The sequence below is a fragment of the Leptonychotes weddellii genome, chromosome 12 (assembly GCF_054177405.1).
Source record: "Leptonychotes weddellii isolate Sample4059 chromosome 12, ASM5417740v2, whole genome shotgun sequence".
NCBI lineage: Eukaryota > Metazoa > Chordata > Mammalia > Carnivora > Phocidae > Leptonychotes > Leptonychotes weddellii.
The window spans coordinates 45,727,232-45,751,585 of NC_138380.1; the positions used below are offsets into that span (position 1 = coordinate 45,727,232).

Here is a 24,354-nt window from a genome sequence, read left to right on the forward strand (position 1 = left end):
AATATATTAAGGTAAATGAGGTGATGAAGGAGAGATCAACCTGTCAGAAGTAGGAAAGTGATCCGAGGCTACTGACTCCACTGGTGGTGGTGAGAGACCTAAGAAGTCAGTTATTTTGAGCACCTCCCCGTAAGTGGCTACTTTGTGTTGTTGGGGTCACATATATCACCTGATGGCTGAGGTGGTGTGAGTTAAGTTAAAAAAGCCTAGAATAAGGAGCATGGTCAAGTAGACCCAGTCTTGACATCCTCAGGAAACTTTCAGATAGGGAAGGATTTTCAAAGTGAACTCTTGTTTTATAAAGATCTGACAATGAATTTTTTTTAAAGATTTTATTTATTTATTTAACAGAGACACAGCGAGAGAGGGAACACAAGCAGGGGGAGTGGGAGAGGGAGAAGCAGGCTTCCCACCAAGCAGGGAGCCCGATGCGGGACTCTGGGATCATGACCTGAGCCAAAGGCAGACGGTTAACGACTGAGCCACCCAGGCACCCCCTGACAATGAATTTTTTTCTTGCCTATAAGTTTTATTTGGAAATAGCAAATTTAAAAATAAGTAATTATATTTTCCTACCCTTTACTCCCACTTGACAGAAAATAAAATTTCAAACCCAGTAGAACCTGTAGACTATCACCATATATCCTGGTCAATCAACCCATTGTTGCCCTAACTTCCCTGGTACCACAACCATTCACATACATAGAAACATGGGGCTAGTGATGCAGCTTCAGCAGATATGCCTGATTCAATCTATTATGCTCAATTATTACCTCCCAGGAAGAATCAAGCCATAAGGAAATGGGACAAAGGTCAAGCACAATTGAAAGGTGGAATATGTAAATTAATGGAAGGCTGGGCACAGGAAATAGGCTGAGCTGACAGGAAATTTAATGGGAAGGAATTTAAAGGGAAATCCTGAAAACCCTAGAGCAGCAAAAGGACAAAATAAAATTTAAAAAAAGGTTAGGATGGACTTCCATGAGAAGTTTTTTGGGGTGGGGGAAAGATGTTTAAAGGAGTAAAAGGTATAGACAAACCACCTAATTCACAACTCTTATCTCCAGCAGTATTTACTCTTGCAAGCAGAGTTGTGGAAGAGGTGCCGGGACTAAAAAGTTGACCAAAAATACAAAATGACTACCTTGCCTACTCCAGTGTATCTTTCTTTCCCTCACATCAGCTAACATTAACCTAGAAGGCACAGCATAAAATGAATACCCACTGGTTGGCTGATTAAAAAGTTGTAAAAAAAAAAAAGGCAGAGAACGAGGACACTGTCACACCTCCCTTCTTAGAGGTGGTGATCACTCTTATCCCCACATCCTTCTGTGTTCCTGCAGGCTTGGTTCTAGCCTCTCCCGAAACCTAAGCTTCCCACGCCCCCATCCCTCTGGGGAGCCCAGTTCTCAGTCATCAGAGAAACTCGTGGCTCTTTAAGTGCAGAAACGTGGTTCACATTTGTTTCTGGGGGGGAAAGGCAAGGGCAGGGGTGCGGGTAACTGAGGTCATCAAGGTGGGGCTAGATCCTTGGGAACTGCATAGGGCATCCGCAGGCCAACCTGCCCGTTCACCACTTCCGCACCCACCCAGCAGAGGAAGAGCTGAGGTTCTCCCAGGGCGCAATCCCGCGAGCTGCGCGTGCAGAGTCCTGAGAAGCCACCCTGGATGTGGCGGCACTCTTCTCCATTCCCGCAAGGGGAGGTGGAGGGGGAACATGGGTTGGTCGCTCCCGCCTCACCAGGGTGTCCTCTGGCCCTCAATCCTGGCCCTGTGCTCATCCTCTGCCCGGTCCACACGAGCGAACGCCTCGGCCAGGGGAAAAGCCTAGAACAGGCAGCCCACAAAGAAGAACATGAAGCCTCCACGAGAGGTCGCCTGGGGTCAGAGCGGGGCGAGGCGTGGGGGCGGGGCCGGGGGCCTGGGTCGCCAGAAGAGTTCCTTTCACCTCTACACTGGATGTCTAGCCCTCCCTCCACGCTTCACGTCCCACTTCCCATTCCTACGGGTCGCGGAGCGAGCCTGCGAAACCTCTAAGAGCCGCCCGCTGCCCCGCAAGAATGCATTACCTAGTGCCACGGTCACGGTTGCCGTCACAGGCACCCTCAACCCCACCCCTGGCCTGTCCGCGGTCCCTCTCTCTCTCCCACCCGCACCTGCCCCCAGCCCGCAAGCTCCCCGGGCCCGCAGGTGCGGATGACAGCGGGATTCCACGCCCCGCAGAGGCCCACCAGCTCTGGGGAAGGGGAGACGCGGTCCAGAGCCGCTCCCAGGCGGATGTCTCAGGTGCGTCCGAACCCCCGAGTCACACTGCTTGGCAGGACGCTGATGGCCAGGGAGCCACGCGGTCCCAGCCAAGGTGCCTCCTTGGCTTCCCCCTCCAAGTCTGAGGGAGAGGGTGGGATTCTCACCCCTTTGGCGTCCTGCTCGTGCTGCGCCCCTGCTTCTCCACTCTGCAAAGGGTTTCTCTCATTCCGGATCCCTGAAACCTTTAGAAGCACAGCTGCTGATTCTTTTGGATGATTCTGCCTACTTTTTGGAAAAATTATGGGGTGGGGAGGGAGTGGGGGATCAGCTGAGCTTTCTTAAATAGTTATGGTAAATTTTGAGGCAAAAATATAGTTTCAGTTGATGTCAGTAGTGGCCTTTTATGGATATGGACCTACATGTCATGTCATCCACATAGTGTTTAGATTGTACTAAGGAACATCTTCCACTTGTGGATTTGTTTCCATTGAAATTCATTTCCATAGAATTTAAGTTGCTATTTATTACTGATGTGATCATCTGAGGGTCCACAGACCGCCTGTTGGTGAAGTGATTTCTATGCAGTGGTGACTTGAACAATTCAGGAGTATAAAGTATGTTCCCTGCCTTCCCTGAGGGAGGGTCATTGTGATAGTGACCAAATCAAGCTGACTGCTGAACGGAGTGTGCCCTCCTCTTCTCTTCCAGTCTGTGCCATCTTAGTCAAGAAACATGGAGGTAATTCATGGCAGGCCCTATTGTTGCAGAGAGCTTGAAGGAGCTGACACACTGTCCAATACCTTCTACTCTAATGAACTGCACACTCCGCTACAAACAACTATTCGTCCAACTGCCTCAGAGGACAGGTAAAACAAAAACTAGAGAATGTAAATAATTAAAAAGGGCTTTAATACATTAGTTTATTTTTATATGTGATATATGTGAGAAAAAAACATTCAGTTAGGGGGCTCTTCTGTTTTCACATCATAGGGATGGCATAACATGACAATTAACTGTAAAGTCTCCACATCCGTTAGGAATTTGATCAAAAGTAAGTTGGTGTGGGGGCGCCTGGGTGGCTCAGTTGGTTAAGCGACTGCCTTCAGCTCAGGTCATGATCCTGGAGTCCCGGGATCGAGTCCCGCATCGGGCTCCCTGCTCGGCAGGGAGTCTGCTTCTCCCTCTGACCTTCCTCTCTCTCATGCTCTCTCTCATTCTCTCTCTCAAATAAATAAAAAAAATCTTTAAAAAAAAGTAAGTTGGTTTGTCTTTTTACAAGGCAGACCTCAATTTCGTCCACTACATTCTGGAACTCCAGAATGATCACTTCCTTCATTTGAAAATTAATCTGTTTAATCAAAACTTTTTATTTTATAAGGAGTAGTGTAGTGGTTCCCTAACATCCCCTAACACCATCTGTTCAAAACACTCCCAGAATCTGTTGTTCATGATTGCTATCTAAATTTTTGCTTTACTGAATTTCCTGTAACACATTAATTACAAATTATTATTAAAACTGCACCTAACGTATACCGAGTAATTACTGTGAGTGGGCACTGAACCAAATGCTTTGAATGTAGCAGTTCTTTTACTCCTCACAACAACCCTATAAGTACTATTATTATCCCCATTTTACGTATGAAGTAATGGGTACAAATAAGTAATTTTCCAAGATCTTAGTGCCAGCTTTCTGTTTTTACTTGAATCATTTTGAGGCAAAAGAAAATCTCAAAACACTTGGACAGTGAAAAAATAGCCTGTGTGGTTGTTTTGTTTTGTTTATAACTTCAATTGGTCAAGTCTCTCATTTAAGAATTCCTTCTTTAAGAAATCACACAGAAAGCCACTCAGCCTCAGTTTACACTTCCAAAATGGAATGTCACTACCACAAAGACAATCCATCCCAATTTTGAATGCTACTGATTGTTAGGTAATTCTTTCTACTGAGAACATTTTTTCCTCCTCCTAATTTCTACCTGCTGATCCTAGTTCTTCTCTCCAAAGCTTTGCAAAATAAGAATAATCTATCATCTCCATGACAGCAGCCCTTCAAAAGTTTGAAGATCCTTTGGCTCTGTAAGAATTCTCTTTGCCAGACTAAACACTGGTTCTCTATAGACTTTACTCTTTCTTCCATCGAGGCTTTCACCATCTTGATCAGACGTCCATGGATCTAATCTAGTTTGTAAACATGCTTTTTATATGAAAAAAGAAGGCGACTTTTTTTTCCTCATGATAAAACTAACACACGTTCCTTATAAATAATTTAGAAATCATGGACATCCATAAAGAAAGCAAATTTTCCATTTTTCTAACAAAGGAAAAGCTATGAAATTAAAGCATAAGGGAGAAAATCTCTGTACTTCCTTTATCCAGAATAACCACCACCGTTAACATCTCAATATGTGTCTTCTCCATTTTTTAAAATTTAAAGATCATATTTAACATATTTTTTGTAAACTGGTATTTTCACTTAATGAAAAGGAATATTTTCATATTTGTGAGAAAGAAGACTCAACTTATTCTATTGAGTCAGTCCTTGCTGCATGTGCTCTTTTGTTACCTGATTCCCAAAAGTGGCTGTGAGCCCTGAAGTCCTACTACTCAGCTCCAAGGGGATCAGATTATGGAGGGCTTCCCTTGAGTCAAGGGAACCCTTAGCAGACTGTGCATGATTTGGGGATAGGCAACTGTCCCTGGCTCAAAAGCAAGGTAAAATTTTATATTTAGCCAAAAAGAATCTGAGTAGGGATTTAAGGCTATCCTATCTGAATAAATTCACTATCCCCTCAAAAGCACTTTCGTAAGGCTTCTCGCTGAAATGTTTACCTCTTCTACCTACCAACCTATGGTTGGTTAGTAATTGGTTCCAAAACCTTTTAACTGGCATGAAATTTAAGAGAAGCATCTTAAAGAAAATGCTGCTTTTTATTAACTGATTCTAAAATTAAATACAACATATGTTCAGTTACCTATAAACTACAGTAAGGTACTACTTGAAGCAAAAGGTAGGTACAACCATGTTCCTGATTCCTAATAACTAAAACTTTCTTTCCCTTTAATCCATGTGAATTTTTTCCTATCATCGTCCCCAAATTGGAAAGCCAGGATGATCATGCATTCTCACAACCCCTCCTTTTAACTTCCTCTTAAAAAGCAGCTGGGCAGCTTACAGAAACAGAAGTTCTCTTTTTCTTCTGAACTGCTGTCAATGCTGAGGCTTACTTCTTCAGAGCAAGGCCAGGGTCTGTGGCTCCCAACTCAAGCCTCAAGGTATCTCAAGAGCAAAACAAGACAAAAAGCTCCTAGCCTTTAGGGATTACCCTTCATAATGGTAAGGGTATGAATCCTAGCATATGTTAGCTCTCAACAGTTTACTTTTCTAAACGTGGATGTACTTCAGGGGATACCTTTTTTAAATATCATGTGTTCTGAACTGAGCCATTTTAACAACAATGCAAAATGACTTCCTCACATCAGCATACTTTTTTCTTTTCAGAATAGGCAGTCTAGCTCCCCGCACTGGTATGCAGACAGGACACATCAGAACCACATGAGCAGCTTTCTAAAAATAGAGATTCCCAGGCTCAATCTGGAGATATTCTGGCTCACAAGGTCTGAGGTGGGTCTAGGAAATCTTCATTTTTAGAAGGTTTTCAGCTTACTTTGAGAACCACTAGGCTAGCAGAAAGCACTGAAAACAGTAAGAAAACCAGGATTATGGTTCTGGCTTACCCACTGGCCAAAGGGGAGTCAGTTACTTTCTTCACTGGTGTATTTTAGAGCAATTATAGTAGTCACTATTATATATACTCTGATTTGATCTCCTTTAAAAATATCAGTAACCATGGACTCTGAGAAACAAACTGAGGGTTCTAGAGGGGAGGAGGTGGGGGGATGGGTTAGCCTGGTGATGGGTATTAAAAAGGGCACGTTCTGCATGGATCACTGGGTGTTATACGCAAACAATGAATCATGGAACACTACATCAAAAACTAATGAAATAATGTATGGTGATTAACACAACATAATAAAATAAAACTAAAAAAATATATATCAGTAAACAAGTGGTAGTCTTTTGTACTCCTTCCATTGAAAATTCAAGAATGGCTGATACAGCTATTCAAAATCATGACAGATGTCTGTTTTCCATTCAGTTGACATCTCCTTACCTCTAGCAAGTTCTCTAGCTCATTAAACAAACAAACATCAGTTAAGGCAGTGCCTTGAGAATTGCTTAAGATTTCATCAAACGTTCCCATTTGGTTTCTGGATTCATTCCATTGCTTTAGGATTCTTATTTTTTTTTTTTACTACAAGTCCTCTGCCAACTAAAAATGAGAATCTGTTTGTTCTGAGCTTTCCTTTAATCATTCCTTCCAATAATTACTGGCTAAATTCAGCCCCCCAAGTAGAATGTAATGCTCAAAACTCCACAGTGACTCCAAAGAAAGATGCTTGTTCATCCATAGGAAACCTATCTATCTCAAAAACAAGTAAACACTTAATTTTATGTGGCCACAACTTGCAGTACTAACAATTTACTGTTATATTCTTTGTTGTGGAGACATGTATTATTTAAGCTTTCAAATTATTTAATCCTAAAACTTCAATATTTATTTTAATTAGTTCCTTCTATAAGATGCAGTTAGTATTCAAGCTAAGAGGGGATATGTGAGACACTAAAATAAAGGAGAAATAGGACTTATGTTTGCTTTTGCCTTTTATTTTAAATGGTTTCCTGCAACTTACTGGCTTTAGATGGATGCCCACCCAAATGATTAACATTTTCTACTGGCTCATCTTCCTAGGATAATGTAATATATATGGAGGTCAGATGTTGAGAAATTGACTCATCTAATTTAAATATAACTATTTAAATTGACCATTGAACAACATAGGCTATTGTTCTTGTTTTCCTCTCTTGCTTCACCTCCTACCATAGCTCTTCTCTACTGTGCTTTAAATACCTGAATTCTATATCATCTCTACTGATTTGGCCCAAAATTCAACTCCATTTTCTCAGGCCTTAAGATTTAGATAAGTTCCACTCAAATCTTTATTCCATACCTTCTGGAAGTCCAAAGCCTTCCTCAAAACTTTCCACATTCCCAGGATAGGGGTGGGGTTGGTCATTAATGACTTTCTGACTTTGGTTTCCTTTGTTTCCACTTCTGCTGCTTCTGTTCAGTAACACTTTGACCCAGATGTGAAACACAGTCATTCTCCAGTTTCCTCCAAAGACCTCATCCACACAGAGCATTTGTGAGCCTTGTAAACTTTCCTGATTAGTTAGGGGTCAAAAGGAAGAATCACATCACACCATATAACACATAACTTAAAGCCCCTTCTTAGCCATAACTTCTGTATTCTCAAAAGTTCTTGAACCCAGCTGTCACCGGGGTTCCTCACTGGCATTTCTTTTTTCTTTTTTTTTTTAAAGACTTTATTTATTTATTTGACAGAGAGACAGCGAGAGAGGGAACACAAGCAGGGGGAGTGGGAGAGGGAGAAGCAGGCTTCCCGCCGAGCAGGGAGCCTGATGCGGGGCTCGATCCCAGGACCCTGGGATCATGACCTGAGCCGAAGGCAGACACTTAATGACTGAGCCACCCAGGCACCCCTCCTCACTGGCTTTTCACCCAGTGCAGTCCCCAGCTTCCTAATACCTTGCCGGCTTCTCCCTTCTTCATGTCCCTTTACTCTACTTTCCTCTCATGTTCCTCTCACAAGAGTAAAAAACCAAATCCTTCCCTCTGCAGGGCAGCTTAATCAGTCTTAGGTGGCTCCGTGTCTTACCAACACCCATACTTGCAGAATCCCAACCTCTACAGCAAGTGACCTAACAAAATATTTTATCAAACAAAACAGATCCTTTCCAAAGAAGGGTTCTGGAGCCAACACTGTCAGGAATTTTCAATTCCATCACTTTTCTGACCTCTAGGCCTTTTGACGTGTTATTCCCCCACCTACATGTCCTACTCATTCTTTAGAACTCATCTTAGATAGTGATTCCCCCAAGAGTCCTTCCTCCAGAAAGGAATCTTGGTCTTGCAAGGTGCCTGGCAGTATACTATCTATCCTGGACCACTTAAAACCAAGGTCAGATGGTGGGCAGATGCAAATTTGAGCAAAAGACAACAAGAGAGGTGGTTTACTTCTAACTTATCTTTAATATGAGAGAGTAACCTTTTGCAACTGATTGTGGAGATGGTCTCCTTTAGATTTCTCACTTGGCTGATTTCTGTACCCCTCACCCAGAAACCTCCTTAAAACAGAAATAAAATTTGCAAGAAGTGGCACTGCCCTAAGGGCAAAAGTGTCTCCTTTGCTTGTTTACCTCTCTGGAGTCCTATTTTCTTCTTATGGAGCTCTGGTAACTCTTTCCTGTCTTGTTAACAACTAGTTGCTTTTATTTTTTTATTTATTTTTATTTTTTTTAAAGATTTTATTTATTTATCTGAGACAGAGAGAATGAGAGAGAGAGAGCACATGAGAGGGGGGAGGGTCAGAGGGAGAAGCAGGCTCCCTGCCGAGCAGGGAGCCCGATGCGGGACTCGATCCAGGGACTCCAGGATCATGACCTGAGCCGAAGGCAGTCGCAAAACCAACTGAGCCACCCAGGCGCCCTCAACTAGTTGCTTTTAAAAAGATGTTTTTTCTTTTTTTCTTTTCAGGGTTTTTGTTTTTTGTTTTTAAGTCTGTCTTCTCCAGGTAAATCAATAAGGTCAGATAGAAATAGAATTCAACTTCTCCAAGAAAAGTTAATCCAAAGTAATTGATTCCCTTTTTAAGAGTTACATTTCCTTGCTCTCAAGGAAAACTACCTAGTCGATAAATATTTGTGAGGCATCATATATTTGCAAGACACTATTCTATATCCTGGGGACTCTACATGGATTCCACAACATGGATTCCACACTGTGTAAAACTACTAGAGTAGTTGTGCCCATCCGTGAGTGTGGCAGAGTCCTTATCTACGGTGACTTGTCCTTTTTCCTCTGCTATGGAAACTGTGACGAATCAATGTTCTTTGTTCTCTACAATATTGTACTGTTCATCTCTTGGTGACAGATTACCAGTTTTATTATAAAAGGATGTAACTCAGAAATAGCTAGATGGAAGAGATGCATAGGGCAAGGTATGTGGAAAGGTGCATGGTGCTTCCATGCTGAGTGCACTACTCTCCCCCACATCTCCAGGTATTCACCAACCAGAAGCTCCCTTTTCAGCACTTTTGGTTGTTTTCAGTGGGAAGGATACTCCAAATAATCTAGACTGCCATTACTAGAAACTGGAAGTCATTAAATCCTTGCTAATTAGGAAGCAGATTTTTTTGCCACATGTTCTTAAGTGTTTTACGAGGCCTGCTTTTAAGGAAAAAGCTTTCATTCCTATGTCACAGGCTACAGTCCAGGAAACAAACCATCTCTTTGGCTTCACTCATTCACTCATATAGGCACTCATTCAACAGACTCCACTGAGTACTTCCTACAAAGCATGTTTACAACAGTGAACTAGATCGACTCCCTGCCCTCCACTCTCTTGTTAAGAGCAGAAAAAGTCATCTGAATTACCGGTTTTCAAGATCAGGTTAAGGCCTACTAGCCAATTTATGAAATTTCCACATGTCCAGTCCACTAAGTGGTACAGTTGTAAGGGATGAGACCTGATTCCTATGAAAGGTAACTGTTGAATGGGGCAATGCTTTTAAAACTTTAGCACAATTTAACAATCATCTAGAGGGCTTATTATAACAGATTACTGGGGCCCACCCCCAGAAATTCTGATTCCTAGCCCTGAGGGAGAGCCTGAGAATTTATATTTCTAGTAAGTTTTAAGAGATGCTGATATTGTGGTGCCTGGGTGGCTCAGTCAGTTAAGCAGCCAACTCTTCGTTTTGGCTCAGGTCATGATCTCGGGATTCTGGGATTGATCCATGTGTCAGGCTCCATGCTCAGCAGGGAATCTGCTTGAGGATTCTCTCTCTCTCTCCCTCCCCCTCTGCCCCTCACTCCACTTGTGTGCTCTCTTTCTCTCAAATAAATAAATAAATCTTTAAAAAAAAAGAGAGATGCTGATGCTGCTGGTCCACGGTCCACACTTTGAGAACCACTATTAAGGAGCTCTAGATAAAGCTTAGGAGCAAGGGCTTCTGCTCCTTTACATGACTCTCCATTTTTAAAAATCAAAAGACAATCTCCATGTCCATCGACAGATAAACAGATAAAGAAGATGTGGTATTTATATATATATATAATGGAATATTACTCAGCCATCAATAAGAATGAAATCTTGCCATTTGCAACGACGTCGGTGGAACTAGAGGGTATTATGCTAAGCAAAATAAGTCAGTCAGAGAAAGACAAATATCATATGATTCCACTCAAATGTGGAGTTAAGGAAACAAAACAGAGGGTGCTTGAGTGGCTCAGTTGGTTAAGCAACTGCCTTTGGCTCAGGTCATTATCCTGGAGTTGCAGGGCTCCCTGCTCAGCAGGGAGTCTGCTTCTCCCTCTGACCATCCCCCCCTCATGCTCTCTCTCTCTCTCAAATAAATAAAATATTTTAAAAAAAGAAACAAAACAAATGAACATAGGGGAAGGGGAAGGAAAAATAAAATGAAAGCAGAGAGGGAGACTCTATTAACACTATATGTTAATTAAATTGAATTTATATTTAAAAAAAAAAATCTCTAGCCAAGACCATTCAATGGGGAAAGACTATTCTTTTCAACAAATGGTGCTGGGACAACTGGATATCCACATGCAAAAGAATGAAGTTGTATCCTTATCTCACACCCTGTATAGAAATTAACAACAAATCAACATGGATCAAAGACCTAAATGTGTAAGAGCTAAAACTATAAAAACTATTAAAAGAAAACATACAGGTAAATCTTCATGATCTTGGATTCAGCACTATATTCTTGACCCTAAAAGCACAAGAAACAAAAGAGAAAATAGATAAACTGGACTTCATCAAAATTAAAAACTTTGTGCTTCAAAGGACACTATCAAGAAAATGAAAAGACAACGTAGAGACAAAGTAGGAGAAAATACTTGCAAATCATATATCTGAGAAGGGACTGGTATCTAGTAGTTTTACACAGTAATAAAAAGAGAGCCCAATTTAAAAATGGCAAAGGATCTGAATAATAGACATTTCTCCAAAGAACATATACAAATGGCCAATAAGCATGTGAAAAGATGCTCAACATCACTAGTCATTAGGAAAATGCAAATCAAAACCACAAAGAGGTACTACTTCACATGCACTGGGAGGGCTATATGAAAAAAGAGAGACAGATAGAAAGTAGATTAGTGGTTGCTTTGGGCTTGGGTGGGGAAGGGAAAGTGGGAAATGATGGCTGAAGGGTACAAGGTGCCCTTTTTTAGGCGATGAAAATGTTCTAAAATTATTGTGATGATGGTTGTACATATCTGTGAATATACTAAAAACCATTTAATTGTACACTTTAAATGGATGAATTATATGACATGTAAATTGTATCTCAATAAAGATGCTTAAAAGAAATCAGCACATGGACTACAACTGTAAATAATAATAATAATCTGTAGGCCCTCAAGAATTTAACCTTGTTCTTTCAGCAATCTGATGATGCCTTTCATATCTGTGTACTGACTTCCTGGTCTAGAGTTTTAAATTACTTTGATGGCAAAAAGTAGGCTTTTAGTGGTAAGAATACCACTCTAAATAGTTTAGCATTGTCCCAAAGGTACTGACTCTGCTGTGGACTCAGTGTAGTTATAATACTACAGTGCAGTGATTCTCAATATTTTTCAAAGATGAGGACCTCTTTGTTTTCCTGTTCCTTTTCAACAGTTCGTGTGTGTCATGATTCATTGATTGAAACTGCAAAAAACCATAATGACCAGAAGCTTTTATGAATTTGATAATGCTTTACAATGAAGTTTCATTTAAGTATGTAATGCCTACATGTATTTGAAAATTGGTAGTGTGGTATTCGTAAGATGTTTTTATTTATTTGGTCTACAGATCATTCTTAGTGAGCTTGTGATTCTGCTGACCCTTGAAATAAAGTTGGCTCCCCTGGTGTCCTACTGCCCCATTATCTGGGCATATCATTATTACTTTCACCTCTTAGGGCTCTCATGAAGATTCAGTGAAATACCATATATTAGGTGCACGATACAATGCTTGGCATTTAAGTGATCTCCATCTTGCTTTCCCTTTCCTGTGTTACCATCAGCCAATTTTGAACATGGGGACATTCTGGGGTCTTCTGGGTAGTTTGGTGCCAATGGGACAGAGTTTAGGGTAGTGAATAGGGGCAGGAAGGCCGCATCTCTGAGACGGCAGGTGAGAAGGCATGAAATATCACCTAGAGCAACAGTATCTCTCATAAACTACCCAGCAGGGAGAATTCCATGTTTTGAAAATGCAATCCAAAAATAACTGTGAAGCTATAGGAACTTTGGTTGTTCATCTTAGTCTGTTCAGGCTGCTGTAACAAAACAGCATAGACTGGGTGGCTTCTTATAAACAACATTTCCTTCTCACAGTTCTGGAGGCTTGAAGTCCAGGATCCTAATGCCAGCATAGTCACATTCTGGTGAAAGCCTTCCTCCTGGTTCAGAGCTGGCACCTTCTTGCTATAGTGGAAGGGGCAAGCAAGTTCTCTGGGGTCTCTTTTACAAGAGCATTAGTCCCATTCACGAGGGCTCCACTCTTTCGACCTAGTCACTAAGTAAAGGCCCCACTTTCTTACACCATCACATCGGGCATTACGATTTCAAGATCTGAATTTGGGGGACAAAAACATTCTGACCATAGCATTTCATGTTGAAATGATTTTCAAAAGTCTCTCTTTTTTCACAGGTATCAGGAATTAAGGGAGTCGCTCCAACAATATAGACTTCGATGGGGTGCTGATAGGGAATATGGTGGGATAATGCCCATTTCACTCCCTGAGGAACACAGGCAAAAATGTGAACCTCCTCATGTCATGGGCAAAGGACATCAGCATTATGGATTTGGTGGAGAAACCTGGCCGAGGCAAGTAAACTTTCTGCCCTTCACACAGAGGTCTTTATTTTTCATTTTTCTTTATTTTTATTATGAGTCCTTTGTTAACTTAAATCTACCTCCAAACTTACTTTTTACTGTTTATGAAAAGACACAGATGGAAAAACCAATTATATAATTTCTAATTGTGAAATCAGAAAAAAAAAAATCTGTGTTTATGGATGACTTTGCTATCCTTAGAGATGTTTAAGTATTGTGGTCAGAAATTTTGATTAATTCCCTTGCTAATCACATTTTATCTAGAACTAAATGGGAATATTCCTGAGAGACATTAAATTAAAAATGTTTTTTCTTGAGCAAATAGCTGGCCTAATTTGTACAGATGTTGTTGATTTAAGGAACTTTTGATTTCTAATTTGTTCATCAATCTGTACTCATTAGAATCTACTGGGCACCATTTTCAAGTATTAAAATATTGCAATAATCATTTATAACTTTTAAAGTCACTCTTTCAGCAACTTTATTCAAAACACATTAAAACTGAAGAGAAAGCAAAAAATCTGAGTAGCAAATTAAATGTCACATTATTTACTAAAAACATGAAACTTTAAAAAAAAACTATGAAATTTACTCAAAGCACAAACCTTCACACAGAGCCTACCTACTCCTGCTTTATCTAATAATCCTGCTTACCTAGTTTATAACAATCTAGCTAAAGCAGTTTAAAAAAATAAATTAGGAAAGACAAGCTGCAAGTAGAAAGAGAAACAGCCACATTAATGACATGTGACAGCCAACAACCTTAATGAAGCCTCAGTGAAGCAATAAAAAGCGGGCAAACGAAAAGGTCTGTCAGTCCAATTGGAAAGATGCAAATATCAACACATTACAGATAGCAAGGACCTCAAGATCATTCATTCATCCAACACATTTTTTTAAGTCCCCACTCTCATGGAACTTACTTTATAATATAATATAGGTAGATTTATAATATCTTTGTAAAGAAACTACTGTTATCCTGGTTTTACAATACACGGAGACCTGGAAGATTCAATACCTTCCCCTGGATCAGACAACTATGAGGTTGTGGAACAGGGACTAGAGTCCACGTTTCTTTGAGTCCAAAGCCCAAGCAAATTCTTTTCATCTGTCCATTCCATTCATCATTTACTCCAGCTATTCATTTATTCAGTAATTTGAGTACAGCAAGCTTGTTCTAGATACTAGAGGTATAGCTCCTCATGGAGTTTACATGTATTGTCCTCAAAATTTATGTATTTAAAAAATGCACAACATTCTAAAAGGATCAGAATTGTATTCACAGAATCCCAGAGTGTAAAAAGAGAGCCAAAGATGAGTTTCTTAAGGGAAATCCAGTTTGAAATGAGAGGTTTGTGTTTGCTGCCTCACTGAATGCAGCCTTGGGCAGGCCACCAGGAGATGAAGTACTTGTTCCAATAAGAACGCCCATCATCCCCAGCTCAGAAATGCAGGTTCCTGTGTTCTGTTCTCTTCACATCTTTTTATGTCAAATGTTACCATTTTGGCATCTTTATCTCTTAATATTTTCTGATACAATGCACATCCCTTGCCAAACAACTACAGAATAGGTTTTTCTTGTTTCCTAGTAGGGAATGACTTCTGTCACGATATTTTTCGTTCTCCCAAAAAAGGGCCTTTTATTCAAAATAACAGGATATTCTCCAGCTCTCTGAGGGGTCAGGCCTCATGTGGTCCAGATAAAAGCAATCACGCCCTACCACCCTCCCTGCAGGGGATTTGCAGGGGGTGCTATGGTGCCATATATGCTCACTTATCAGGAACAGGACCACTGCTTTGCCTCACCAACCCTCCTGTCATATGACTCGGTAAACTGAAAGTACCTACTGCTTAGGAAAATATCTAGTGAGCTATCCGACAGTATGTCATCTGAGGTTAAGAAAGCAAAAGAACATGGCTTACTAATGGAACTATAATCACATACGTTTATACGTGCATGTTCCAATGCAACGTCCCCCTTCCAACATCACTCTTCCTTCCAGTGCTTTGCGACATAACTATATCTAAGTAAAACTTTTTTAAAGGAACTTTAACAGTATCTACTTAACCGTAGGGGCAAGTTTCAGAAATTCCAAGCAAAGTTGTCATCACCTAATTCAGCATACATTCACTTAGAAGAATGACGTTACAAAGTAATAAAAATTTATCACTTTGTTTTCACTTCCATAAACACTTCTCTTTTTTTAAGATTTTATTTATTTATTGAGAGAGAAAGTGTGCGTGTGCGAAAGCAGAAACGGGCAGAGGGAGAGAGAGAGAATCTCAGGCCGACTCTGTGCTGAGCGCAGAGCCCATGTGGGGCTTGATCTCACAACCCTGAGATCAAGACCTGAGCTGAAATCAAGAGTCAGACACTTAACGGACTGAGCCACCCAGGCACCCCCATAAACACTTCTTTTTTATAAGTTTAGTAAAGTAGCTAAATTTTGTTTTGTTTTGTGTAAAGATTTTATTTATTTGACAGAGAGAGACACAGTGAGAGAGCAAGCACAAGCAGGGGGAGTGGGAGAGGGAGAAGCAGGCTTCCCGCCGAGCAGGGAGCCCGATGCGGGACTCGATCCCAGGACCCCGGGGTCATGACCTGAGCCGAAGGCAGACGCTTAATGACTGAGCCACCCAGGAGCCCCTAAAGTAGCTAAGTTTTTACTTTGTTTAAGAAAAAAGAAATGGATCTTCCTCTAACATATTGGCAAATGTTAAAAAGCTGTTAAATCGATATACAGTGCTCTGTGAACTAAAGAATACTCTGAAATGCCTGCTAACTGTAACTAGCACTCTATAGTAATGATAGTAGTGGTGGAGGAGGAGGTGGTGGTAGGGATGCTTGAAGGTTAATGCTTGTGAAGCAAAATCACAGAATATCCCTCTCCTGTTACTTAAAAGTGAAATAAATAGGAAATTTACCAGCACCCCCTAAACAATACAAGGAGAACATCTTATGCCACTCATTTTAATGTGCCAAGGAAAGAAAATTCTGTGCAGTTTATTCCAGTTCTAACTAAATGTTTCTCAAGAGGGCATTTGGAGCGGGACAATTCTTTGTCCCATATACTGTAAGATATTTAACATCTCTGGCCCTTCACCTAATACCAGTCTCATTCATTGTGACAACCAAAATAAACCCAGCCACACATACTTCCAGACCTCCCTGGAAGTGCTGGAGGTACAGAGGGAAGCCACATTACTGACTGAGAGGCACCATACCTAACCCCATCCCTACATTCCAAATGTATACGGAGACAAGGTGAGTCAACAAAATCCTGATATTTCTCCAATTTGAAGAGAAGATTAAAAGATTGGGTAGGTAATCCTATTAGAATAGAAAAAAAGCCTCAAGAATAGAAGCCTCTATTTTAAAACACAAGATCTCAAGAGAGACGGAAGTTGTGCAGAATGTGTACTCTTCCAGAATACTGTGATGACTTGAGGGAATAAGCAGAAGCCCAAGGGTATGGCTACTTCCCCAACGGAAAGGAATGAGCCTTATAGAGGACATTTAACAGGATTTTAGACTGTAGTACCCAAGATGCTTGTATCCTATCTGACACAATCTCAGCACTTACTCTCCGCCACCTCCATCCCATCAGGCTAAAGATGTATGGAGACAATAACATTCAGTCGTCAAGCTTGTAGCACAGACAGAAAGGCAAACTGATTTCAGATGACAGAATCAAGAATTCACTCACACTGTATCATAGCAAATAGCTGGGTTTAAACAGAGCTGTCCAATTAAACACATGTAATATGAGAATATATGGTAAGGCAATTTTGTAAACCAGGAAGAAAAAAGAAAAAATATGATATATATGTTATATATGTATAACATATATATATTACATATATACATTTATATATATATATATATTTTTTTTTAATACATAAAACACATGAAGAAACTAGTCTGAGAAGAAACACAGCCCAGGAAACAAAAGTAGATTCTCTAAAGGACAAAATAAGTATGTGATTCTAATAAAAAAAAACAAGATGATTAAATGGTAGAACATTATAAAAGGGAAGATCACAGGGCTAAGGAGAAAAATGAGAAAAACAACTACACAAAAGAACTCACAAATCTAGTCCAAAAAGAAGCAGCAAGAAACAGAAGAGATGTGACTTAAAATTGATAAGGCAGAGGGGAAAGATAAGGATATTAAAGCAATAAAAATAAAAAGCTATGCTATTAAGAACAAGCATAATTACTTATCATAAGGAAAACTGATGTCCCAAATGTAGATCATCTAACAAGAAAAACAACAAATAATAAGTAAATCTAAAAGAAATAGATACTCAGAGATACACAAGAAAAGTCCCTTGAAATCAATAACTGAGGGGTGCCTGGGTGGCTCAGCTGGTGAAGCGACTGCCTTCGGCTCAGGTCATGATCCTGGAGTCCCAGGATCAAGTCCCGCATCGGGCTCCCTGCTCAGCGGAGAGCCTGCTTCTGCCTCTGACCCTCCCCCTTCTCGTGCTCGTGCTCTCTCTCTCTCTCTCTCAAATAACTAAATAAAATCTTTAAAAAAAGAAAATGAAAAGAAATTAAGAACTGGTTCTGAAAATCAAAAGGATATGCCATACAATGGAAAAAATGGAAGTGGAGCTACTGACATTGAGATACAACCTGGTTACATTATTTTATTCATAAAGGAAGAAGCCTGTGTGCTCAGGCTACTCACATTCAAATCAAAGTCTAGTGCAGATATGGTTGAGTGGCAGAACTTAGGGCACACATTTGTACCCTGGTTGCTCAAGAGGCTGGGAAGTAGATTTTCTGGATTCTTCCTGGGCAAATGGGATATTAAAAATGTGGAAAACTAACAAAATGTAGAGAGAGTGTTATAAAGATATTAGCCATCTGTGCCAGCCAGCTGGCTGCCATGCTACATAATAGCAGCCACAACAATAATATGCTTTTCTGTTCAACATGGGGCCCATGGACCAGCAGCATCAAGGAAATGGTGAGTGCAAAATCTTGGACTCCACCCCAGGCTGACTGAGAGAGAATCCGCATTTTAAGAAAATCCCTCTGGTAATTCCAACATGTAGCAAAGTTTGAGAACTGCTGCCAGTGTAAGAAAATGCAAGATTTTTTCATACAAATGAAAATGCACTCACCTCCCCAAAAGGGGAAATTCAGAGTCTCATCAGTTCTTGCATCCAGCTCCAAGTCCAAGATCTCTGGGTGATGTTCTCCTCTCTAGTTCAGTCATAATCTTGTCCTGATAGTCCACAGCTATGCACTTAATGAAGTAAACCATCACCAACACCCTATATAGAGTAATAAGGAAATAAGGGAAAAGGGTGAATGAAAAAAATAAAACTAGTTAATACATATAAATATAATAAACATGTTATATGTTATAATCTTTTCATATTATAATTATATATTATAGTATATAAAAGCATACTATATATAACATAATTATATACATATTAATATAATTATATACATACATCCAAGTTCCCTTGCCCTCAGCCAGCACCTGAGCTGGTAGGAGTTCATTACCTGGTGGAGTGCCCCCAATTTTCTTCCTGAGAGATCTAGCAATTAGTGGTTCTGCCTGTGGGAGGCTGTTCCAGTATTCCATTAACTTTATGCCACTAGAAGCAATACCAGGAGGTGTCTAAAAGATTCTTTAGATTCTAGAAATACTCCTTTTCGCCATCATTGCATAACAGCAATCCTCTTACCCTTGACATTCAGGATCAATCATCCCAATCTACTTGGTATAATCCCTTCTTGCCTGTTTCCCCCAATCATAAGGAGCCCCAATTACCACATCATCAGTTCAGCTTCCAATTCAATGGGACCATTGTTTCCCGATGAAGCATTTCTCCTTTGACCTCAAAACCAGCAAAACTCAAGGTGGCTAGGAAGGAAGTAAAATTTCTCTCAAGTGTAATAGTAAGTATAACAGTGAGAGGTACCACTCCCACTTTCACCCTTCATTTTTTAGACCATCCATTCTGGCTATGGGAGAAACCATTTATTGGTCACTGGTTCAGAGCATGTGCCACACTCCTTCAGCCACAAAAGAATCTTCACTAGGCTGGTCTACATTCAGGATAAGACCAGTTGAGTCCTTTAAATTCAATCAGTGCCTTATTTCTTTGGTGGTAAACTGAGTTCCTTAGTCAAAAGTAGTATTTTTTAAGATGGCATGCAGTGAAGAAGGTATTCAGTAAGTCCACTGGTGATGTACTGACAGAAGTATACTGAGAAGGAAGAGGAAATGTCTCCTTTCACACATTTTGTTACACAATTACATAATTATATATGTACCCATTGAAAATATATGTATTATATTGTTTATGTGTGGAATCACTGGATATATAGTAGTAGGCAACTTGGTTCTTTTTTTCTCTCTATAATCTAGAGACTGTAAATACAGATCTGTTTTATTTTATTTTATGCATTTGAGAGAGAGAGCAAGAGAGAGAGAAAGTACAAGCAGAGGGAGGAGGGGCAGAGAGAGAGAGAGGAACAAGCATGTCCCCTACTGAGCAGGGAGCCCAACATGGGGCTCAATACCAGGAGCCTGGGATCATGACCTGAGCCAAAGGCAGACACTTTACCAACTGAGCCACCCGGGCGCCCCAACACAGATCTATTTAATTCTTTTTAATTTTTCTTTGTGTTCCACAATATAGATGCATCATAGACTATTTAGCGATTTTCATATTGTTTCCTCTTCTTGGCATTAACTATATGTAATGAATATTCTTGTACAGGCCTCCTTGAGTTCATGCACAAATGTTTCTCTAGGGAAAAGCCTTAGTGAAAGTTATGGGTCACAATATATGAATATTTTCAATTTTAGAAATATAGCCCAAATGCTTTATATTCTCATGGTGGTAAGTAAAAGTATCCATTTCCCTCATACTCTTGGACAACTATGTTATATTATCAAACCATAATTTTTGCCCATCTAATATGTATAAAGGTTATCTTGGTTATCAGAATGCATGTCTCTGGTTGAGTACTTATGTTTGTTTTCTTATGTATGGTCATTTACATTCCCTTTTCTGTTCTTATTCTTTGCCCATTTTTATTGTCTTTTAGTTATGGATTCTTATTATGTTCTAGATATTAATCCTTTACATATCTTTATTACAAAAATTTCTTCCAAACTTTATCTGAGCTTTTTTATTCCATCTTATCTTCAAAAGTTTTTCTTCTGATGTTATCAAATTCCTTTTGGATTTGGATTTTAAAAGAAAAATCTAATTTAAAATGTTTTCCCCACATGGGGCGCCTGGGTGGCTCAGTCAGTTAAGCACTGGACTCTTGATTTCAGCTCAGGTTATGATCTCAGGGTTGTGAGATTGAGCCTGCATTGGACTCTGCCCTGGACATGCAGCCTGCTTAACATTCTCTCTCCTTCTCCCCATCACCTCCCCTCTTTCTCCCTTAAAAAAAAAAAAAAAAAAAAGTTTTCCCCACCACAAAGAAAAAAAATATTCTTGTATATTTTCTTTTAATATTTGTTTGTTTTTCCCAATTCTTTAGATTTTTAATCTGAAATTATCTTTATGCATAGTATGAAATAGAAATCTACTCTTTTTCAAATGGCTAGTGAATTTTTCCTGCATTGTTTATTGAAAAGTAAATTCTTTTCCACTGATTTAAAATGCCACCTTTTTTCATATACTGAATTTCCATATATACATGGTTGTATATTAGTCTATTTGTCTTTTACTATCTGATCATCACTATGTTAATTTGAAAAGATGTTCAATTTAATCTTCTCTTTTCAGAAAACTTCCTATTGAACAATTCTATTATTTGACGCAGAATAAAAAAAGTGGCATCTATGGAAATGATTCTTTGTAAGTTTGGGGTTTCTTTTCCTTATATTGGACCAAATAATGTTTTTAAGTGAAAATGAGTTATATGAGAAATAAAAAAGCCCCAAAATGGGATCTTTCAGAAAAAGTGTTCCTTTTTTTTTTTTAACAGAGATCATTAATAATAGAAGCCAAGACCAAAGAAACAGAAATAAAATAAACCAAAACCCACTAAGAGTTTGTGGAATTTAACAAGAAAAAAAATACAAAACATGGAATAGTAATGTTTGAAAGAATTCACACAAGTCATCTGGGTCCATTCCTCTGCCTTTGACCTAGTTAATAAGAATCTGTTAAATTTCTTTAAAGGTTCATAGGAAATGCCCCAGCGCCCTCAGCAAAATTTTTCATCAGGATCTTATGAGGATAGAGGTTAATTATGACAATCTACAAATAATTTGTAATAAAATTACTCCCTAAGTCTCCTTTTTGGATAAGGAATACTTTTTAATTTATCCTTTGCTTAGAGGAATTATTTTCCAGTATATTAAATTATTTTTTCCTCTTTGAAATAGCTTGGTATATATATTACAAAAGCATACTTTTTAATTTTCAGATAAAAATAAAACACTGACAATACTAAAGTAACAATGAAAATATCACTTCTTTAACTATTAGAACTGTTAGGAAAGTTTATAGGAAGGAAGTTAATATGGAGTTTAGCCACAAGAGGGAGGCAAGAAGACATGAATTTTGTGGTTGCTAGGCTCTGTTTATCCCTTTGGGATCAGTAAACTTCGAAAAGTAAATGTAGAATGCAGCAGTAAAATAATGGACTGGTTTAAGTCAAGGAACTAGTGTCTGAGCATTTTTAATTTTTATTCAACCTTTCAAACTTTTAATTTTTAAAATAGCTTTCCTTTAAATTTGTTTTTTCCATTTTGAATCAGAATGCATTTTAGGTATACACTTGTCAATATCATAGCCAAATTTGTCACATGAGAAAAATTTTAGATGCTGATTTAACCTATTTAATGTTTCATAGCCAACTCAAGACCCCTTGGATTCTTCATATTCATTGCCCCCCCTTTCCCAACTCAACCACAAATATAACTGGAAGACATGTTTTGGGTCTTTTTTTTTAGTTCCAAGCCTACACACCTGGAGTCCAAATAAAGAAAGATATAAACCTCTTAAAATTAATGTGAACTATGTATTTATGATACACTGTAGACTCAAAAAATTATATAGCTTATGTACCACTTTCTAAATAAACATACAAATATTGAATAGTATATTCCATTTTATGGATCTTTGCTATCAACGGATAACACTGTATTCATTTTTCATGCCCGAAATACTTCAGAAATATCCTCACAGGCTGAAACTAAGTGTTGAATCCAGTAAAAGCAGGTGACAGTCCTTCTCTAGTGTGGACTTTGTTCCTGGGCTTCAGTATTATTTCTTGGCAGGCAGGGCTCAGAGTAATTAGTATATACACAACTTTCAAATGAACTGAGTCAGAAAAGACATGGCTCCAGGAACTTGTTTAGTTTTGTTCTAGCCTTTCTGTCAACTGGACAATATTTACTATCATGAGAGATCAGCAATCCTGGGCAAAAGGACAAAGCACACAAAGTACACACAGTACTTATGTATCTTGTCCACCTGGCCACACTCAGGTCACTTTAGGTCATGTAATTGTACCCATACATGGTGTCAGGCTGCCTCCAAGCACTCTGGCAATTGCCTGATTATGAAGGTGAATGTCAATAAGAAGCAGAACCATATTATCATTAGAAGCAGTCAGTCCTGCACCTGCACTGCAAATAGGAAATGCAAAATGAGTGGCGAGTGGGACTGAAGTCAGATGGATCAACAGAACTGAGTTATAAGGATATCATATCTCTCTGTCTGGTCAATATTCAGTGTTCCAGAAAGTCAATCAACAATATTAAAGACACTGTAGTTTGAAAATGGGATACATCATTATTCTTAAGCAAATTTCCAATAGGAATGTATGCTTTAAAAAGTTCTTAATATAAATATAGGATTTATTTCCTGTTTTTATTCTAGGATGCCCAAACCACCTAATTCAACAGTAGGGTAAGTATATACTTACATTTTCCTTCCCTGTTACAATCAAGAAAAACATATTGGCAATCCATATGTCTCAGACAGTGTGAGGATAAATGTGCCTTTTCATGAAAGATTTTTTTTTTAACAAGTGAGAGAAGAGGCTGGTATTATATACCCTGCTAACCTTTTTTTAATAAACTTTTTAATTTAGTACAGTTTAAATTTACAGAATTATTTGAAAAATAGTACAGAGTTCCTATAGACCTCATACCCAGTTTCCCTATTAACAACATCTTATATTAGTATGGTATATTTGTCAAAATTCATAAGCCAATATTGATGCATTGCTATTAACTAAAATCCTACTTTATTCAGATTTTTTTAACAAAAATAACCTTTATAATATATACAAGATATTGAATGAAATCTTGTATTATACATAGACTCAAGACACAGAGTCCATAGCTTGCAGGTCTTAGAGTAAAGTATGTTTTGCTAAATCATTACCAGATATAACTCAATACTATTAACTAAGAAATAGTTTCTAGAATCTGAGGGGAAAAAATTTCTGCCTTAATCCCAAATGATCAGAATTAACTGGGGCCTCTCCCTGCCTTCCTAACTTCTACCTTTTATCCCTTCTTCACAAAGCCAAAATCCTGGCTACAGACAAAACCAAAAGGACCCAATAACGATGTATACACATTTTGCAAATTGACTTTCTTCTATCAAGGGGACTAATCCCCAGAAAAAAAAAAAAATGGCTTATGAAATTTTTTGGTTCTTTTTTTGTAATTTAACATGATCTTGGTCTTTAGAATTAATTAAGAAGTCAATCTCTACTTTCTGATCATGGCTTTGTAATGAGAACAAGATACAATGAAAACCAAGGTAATGGCCTTTGTCAGGAAGTCCTTACCAACATCAGATTAGTAGAAAATGGGGCCACCCTGCCCTGGCCTCTGGGAGCATGCTAGCATTTATTTAACTTGTTGAATGATACTCTGGTAAAGATTAGAAATAAAGCAGTTAGCACAAGGCCCGGCACATAAATGCTTTATTGTTGTTGTAGTAGTAGTTATTGCTGGAGTTAAAAATATTTCAAGGCAATGTCCTCTGAGTACAATTCCTATTCATACAGTAGTTACAATGTCTCAGGACCTCCCACATTAC

General features: G+C 39.0%; 1 protein-coding gene and 1 long non-coding RNA gene across 3 annotated transcripts in view; one reads left to right on the forward strand and one right to left on the reverse strand.

Annotated features, from left to right (window-relative positions):
• Positions 1 to 24,354, reverse strand: part of LOC115937609 (uncharacterized) — a 438,489-nt gene that overhangs the window by 387,504 nt on the left and 26,631 nt on the right. For both annotated transcript variants that reach the window (XR_014139292.1, XR_014139291.1), the window contains exons 2-3: positions 18,426 to 18,582; positions 7,318 to 7,526 (exon numbers count right to left, since the gene is read on the reverse strand). This is a non-coding gene — a long non-coding RNA (uncharacterized LOC115937609). The remainder of the gene's footprint in view (positions 1 to 7,317; positions 7,527 to 18,425; positions 18,583 to 24,354) is intronic.
• Positions 2,980 to 24,354, forward strand: part of SPMIP4 (sperm microtubule inner protein 4) — a 36,392-nt gene continuing 15,017 nt past the window's right edge. The window contains exons 1-4 of the mRNA XM_006748854.2: positions 2,980 to 3,113; positions 13,111 to 13,287; positions 21,073 to 21,144; positions 23,179 to 23,208. Of these exons, the coding sequence (XP_006748917.2) occupies positions 2,980 to 3,113; positions 13,111 to 13,287; positions 21,073 to 21,144; positions 23,179 to 23,208 (413 nt within the window). The remainder of the gene's footprint in view (positions 3,114 to 13,110; positions 13,288 to 21,072; positions 21,145 to 23,178; positions 23,209 to 24,354) is intronic.